This window comes from Mastigoproctus giganteus, chromosome 13, assembly GCF_048544385.1.
Source record: "Mastigoproctus giganteus isolate SK-2022 chromosome 13, ASM4854438v1, whole genome shotgun sequence".
NCBI lineage: Eukaryota > Metazoa > Arthropoda > Arachnida > Uropygi > Thelyphonidae > Mastigoproctus > Mastigoproctus giganteus.
The window spans coordinates 15,468,953-15,474,738 of NC_143587.1; the positions used below are offsets into that span (position 1 = coordinate 15,468,953).

At 35.3% G+C, this 5,786-nt stretch overlaps 1 protein-coding gene across 1 annotated transcript in view; it reads left to right on the forward strand.

The window, feature by feature from the left end:
* The first annotated feature begins 350 nt into the window (after positions 1-350).
* Positions 351-5,786, forward strand: part of LOC150075797 (uncharacterized) — a 7,422-nt gene continuing 1,986 nt past the window's right edge. The window contains exon 1 of the mRNA XM_090387417.1: positions 351-432. Within this exon, the coding sequence (XP_090243543.1) occupies positions 401-432 (32 nt within the window). The 5' untranslated portion in view covers positions 351-400. The remainder of the gene's footprint in view (positions 433-5,786) is intronic.

Sequence of the window (5,786 nt, forward strand, 5' to 3'; positions counted from 1 at the left end):
GGAGAAGACAGCTTTTGTTTAAAGAAATCCCAAAGAAATTTTGTTTAAAGAAAATCCCAGAAAATGGTCGACATCTCTTAAGTTGACCAGCCTATTGTATTTAGAACTCTGAGTAAAAAATTGAGCCAATGAAATGTTAGAATCTGGGAAATCCAGAAACCAATATAGCGTGTCTATATTGCTACGGTCTTTGCAATAACGTGTAACCACAGCAATGTGAAATTTCGTCACCCCTTACTACATGTGACGTATGGAAACCGCACTCATGTGACTGCATGGAATCCGGTCTCTGGAAAGTTACGAAGCTGTTGCTTCGTAACTTTCCTGAGCGCGGATTCCATGCAGGAAATTCAGCCAATATACTTCCTCAGCTGTCTTTAAATTTGTTGCCAATTTTCAGATGAACTCGTCTCTCATGGCGACCTGCTTCAGGTAAGAATGGTTTTAAAAGTTCTGTTACCTGTTGAAGTTTTTATCATTCCTTTTAGAGATATTATCTGGGGGGTACGCTATAAATTTGTGGGAGGGACTATTGAGTAACGTTGACTGCTGAATTGTAGTGTTCTTAAAGTTTGTCACACACTACACTATAAATTTCAGAAAGGGGGGTTGGGAATTAGTCCCGAAAACGCGAAGCTCTCATCCTCCCTGGTTTTTTCAGAGACGGCGAATCGATCGTTAAAACCCAACAACAGATGGCGCCGCAGTAAACTCATTGCTTGTGATATTCTGACTATGGGATTCATTTTGAACTTCCAGAAGTCGTACAGGATACAATTAAGTTAAAAATGTTTCATACAAGGAGTTGAAATAAATCTTTATTATTATTATTATGATTAGCATATGGTGCAAGGAAGCCTGAAGGTTTTGCTGCACCAGCCAAAAAAAAAAAAAATTCTGAGAGAGAGAGAGTCGAAGGGAATCCCCATGAAAGAGAAGAATGATTATATCCAGCTGAGGACAATGGGTATGCCAAACCAATACTCACCATTTGAATCTATTTGTTAAAAGAAAGAAAAAATATGTTCTGTAATCTTATTTATTTATTATTTTTATTTTATGAAAACTTTTACATTATAATTTTCATTTTTCATTAAAATATTTATTGTAATTTTTTTTATGGAATGACATTTCATTTTCAACTAAATAAACTTCGCTAAACGGAAACCATAGCAACTTGGAAATTTGCCAAATCATATTACATTCGATGTCAACATGGTGACGTCATAGTTCCGGAAGTAGTGTTACGTCATTTGTTACTTCTCCAAAGTGTTTAGGCCTGTTTTCACCGTATAGGTTTCATATTCAACTGAAAGAGTTCAGGTGAGGTTCTTTTAAAATGTTTAATGATATTCTCACATACTTACGTCTAACACTGCATTTCAAGCTTTCATAATTCAATAGTTAAGATTTTAATTAGTGCATTCCTTTTATTTCTTTTTATAAATCTTCTTTATCTTCGATCATTTGTAGGTAATGTTTGGTATTCAGTTTATGCATGTTTTGTTTTAAACACGGTTAATTATAAACACATATATTCTTTAATTAAAAAAAATGTATGATAGGTTTGGTATTTAATTATCGATTATTATTCATTAATTATATATTATTATTGATTATTATTTATCAATTATAGATTATCATTTATTAATTATAGATTATTATTTATTAATTATAGATAATTATCTGTTAATTATAGATTATTATTTATTAATTATAGATTATTATCTGTTAATTATAGATTATTATTTATTAATTATATATTATTAATAATTGATTTTTAATTAACCCCAGGGGATCACATCTGGTGATTATGGGCTTGGCACACCCACGGTCCTGAGCTGAATATCATCATTCTTCTCTTTCTTGGTGATTCCCTTCTCCTTCTGACTCTCTCTCTCTCTCTCTCAGGATAACTCACAAATTTTTTTTTTTTTTTTTGGCTGGTGAGCGAAAGCCTCGGACTTCCTTGATTAATTATTATATTGTTGTTATATAATTATTATATTGACTATAATTTGACATAAATATGATACTTTTAAGATACTAAAAATATCAAAAAAATGTAGCATAATATTGGACTGTTTTGTTATTCACAGAGGGACATTTCATAATATGAGTTCCTTTTCTTATAACGTGATCGCGTTGGAAGTTAAGGGTGAGGGCTGTTAAGAATACTGAAGTTTGCACATATTCTGTTAAAGTAATGGGAGAAACCCTGGGGTCTGCTTCTTGAATTCTTGAATACTTTTATTAAAGTAAATGATATTTTATGGCAGCATGCCCATCGGGTAGTGAATGCTTTTTTAGCCCTCTCATTTCAGTTCATACGAGTTTTTATTGAATACAATCAATGGTTATGGTTGTTATAGGGCTTTAGGAGCATTAGCGACTAAGGCCATATTGCTCCTTGTAAACTATGTATTCTGGGGTCGATTTTCTGTTTGCTGGAGACCAAAAAACTCAGCCACGTTGTGAAAAAGGCCTTAAAAATTCCCCATGTCATTGACGGGACTCGAACTCAGGTCTTTTCCACCCGGTGTTGGAAGGACGGCGATCTTATCAACTGTGCTACCTACACGGGCAGTGATTATGGTGGACTTCTTACCACGCTTGGGATTGTACTCCCAGAACCTTTCTTAACCACCTAGACAGGCTGCGCATGTAGCACAGTGGTATCGACACCGTCCTACCCACACAGGGTGGAAAAGGCCCGGGTTCGAATCCCATCTGTGGCGCGAAGAACTTTAGTGGACTTTTTTCACTCCGTGACTGAGTTAGTCAGTCTGAGGCGTAGATAGCAAGGTTTTTCTCCCCAGAAACTGGGTTTTTTTCGTCCAGCAAACAGGCAAATCGACCAGAGAACGCACTCAATTTACAGACAAAATAAATATATGGGTAGATATGATCATTTACGGGGGCCCTAATATCATAATTTTTTTAAAACCTCTAGACTTTGTCAAAAAGATCAATATGCAGTTTCTGCTGCCTACCTTTACTTGATATCTTCATCAGCACTGGTATCTGAATAAAGTAAATGATCACGTGGGGGGGGGGGAATCCAAGGCATAACTACAATTTATAGTTATGCCTTGGAGTTTAATGGTAGCAAATATCTTCTAACTTTTCCATTCATATTGTTTGAAGTAACTAACTTTTATGTTTGAGGGAACATATCAAAATTAAAAAAGTTTTGTTAAAGTATGTTGTATGTGGATCGGTCAGTAAATATTTACCCTCACCTAGAAATATTTGGGTTAGGGATATGAAATTTTGCTGGCAGTTTCATCCATCTCTACGTAGCTATCTTCGAGAGAGCTGCACATTTTTCTCATCTCTGAATCTTTCAGTTCTCTTGAATACAACTCCTTACTTTGAGCAGAAAACGAGGTTTCCACTTCATTAATTATTGCCTCATCAGTCTGAAAACTACGGCATAGTGTTTTCTTTATTTTAAGGAAGAAGTCTGAAGGTGAGAGGTCGGGAGAATAAGGTGGGTGCTGCAGATTTTCAAAGTCACACTTCATTGCAAAGTAGGAGCATTGTCAGCTAGAAGACGGACACCTTTGGATTGCTTCCGTATCTCTTCAGCTTGATAGCCTTTTTTAACTTCCCAAGAAGGTTTTTGTAGTACTCCTCAGTGATACTGCTGCCTTTTGAGGGATAATCTGTAAGGATGAAATCTTTAGAGTCCCAGAAGACTGAAAATATAATCTTGTTGGAAAACAATTTGAACCTTGGTTTTTTGACAGGTCGGGGAAGATGAATCTTTCCATTTTTTTTTTTTTTTTCATCTCATTTGGGTTGTTTCTGGATCATAGTGATGTATCAAGCATTCATCCATCGTCACTATTCGGCCAAAAAGTAATAAACATTTACTCCGTAAGAAACTCCAACAATTGTGCGGAACACTCTTTCTGTGAGACTTTTCAGGAAATGTCAATGATCTCTTGTTGGGCTGCCACCTTAGACATGTGCAAGGGTATGATGAAAATCCATGACTAATGTTCACTTCATTTGCTATAAAATTTATAGTCACTCGTGTGTCTTCAAAGATTAGCTGTTCTACTTTATCCAGAATGGCAGGAATGGGTCTTCGTACTCTTGGATCATCATGCACACTGCTTCGCCCATACCTGAACTGTCTTTTCCAATTTTTTATAGTCTCTCATATGATGGTCAATCCTTCCCACTCATGGATTTGCTTTGCTTCTTTGCCTTGCAAATGAAATTTTATAATGAATCGGACCTCAGCCTTCCCACCATCTCACAAGTGATTATCAAGGGTGCTGTCGACGTTTTGAGCCACAAATGAAACGTCCCCAGAGGATATCCACGTATTTAAATTTTTTGAATTGTACCGTGCCAAGAGACATCACCTCACATTTGATCAAAAGCCATTTAATGGTAAAAATTCTAGGAATTAGTAATCTCAGGCACTTGGTCATTCTATGGCTGCTTGTCTTTGTGTTTATTCCTGTTTTGGTGACTTATCCGAATCAGCTTTACAAATCGCAATTAAAATCGATGTTTTTAAATTAATTCGTATTTTTATTGTTAGATTATATCGTTTACCATTAACATTACCTTTAATGATCGGTTTAAAACATTAATAAACAAAAATAATACTTTTTTTTCTGTGACACATATCAAAGTATCTTTTGCGCTGATTTTAAATATTAAACCAGTTTTTGTCCATCACCTACAGTTTTAACGTGATTTCAATTTTATACAAACATTTATTCCTCTTTTCCGTTTTGGAAATAGTTTGATGAAAATGCTTCCCGTGCACATCATTGACAGCTCCTAAGTTTTCTGGGAAGAAGTCCAACTGTGAATCCAAGAAATGGATCTTTAATTAATTACATCCCATAACTTTAGAAGCCTTGAGAAGCTTAGTGACTATTTCTTGATAATTTTCAGCCTTGAAATTTCCCTGAACATTTTCAATAACTTTTTAAAGTGATTTCCATGCATTTGTTCAACTACATTTAACTGTTCTTCACAATGGTCATCTTTCATGAGTTTTCTTCTTTCAGGTCCCGCAAATATATCCTCTTTAGTTTTGTTCTCACTGACTCCAGTAAATTTCTATTTCAGGTAAAGGAAACCTGTTCCATTTTGATCCATTGCTTTGACTAAATTTTTCATTAAAATCAAGTTGCAGTGGTGCAATGGTGGAAATAAAACTTTTATCAGGAGTAACAAATGATAAGTTGCTGATGCTCGTTAAACCCTACAACAACAACAACAACAACAACAACAACTAGCAGTTCTAAATTTGATTCCCATGTCCTTAGAATACCTACAAGTTAAAAAACTATAGATCTTTTATAAAACCAATCTTCTGCCAATCGTTCCATTCTGCTCACCCATCTGGAATACTCACACCAAGAGTTTTAACAAAATTGAAGCATTTGACCCTACGGTTACAGCAAAGGGGGGGGGGGTTTCAAAGGTTTTTTCAGCTTTCCTCTGCCCTAGTTGTCGTCTCTTGTCCACTGTTCCCTCAATATCACTATTTCTACCTGTCATTTGTCTTCATTCATTTCCCTTCCTTATGCCATGTTCCTCAAACCATTTAATTTCTCTACTTACAACAATTTTGAAAAACAATTGACAAACAGTTCCCAAACGATGGTTAGGATCTTTACAACTACCATATTACCTGTTTCATGAAATCAATATCATTATTTCATTATGAGATCAAATATTCATTCTGATGCAAATCTGTCCATGCAATTTTCATTCTGTTAAGTGTTCCTGTACGTTTCTGGGATCTTAGG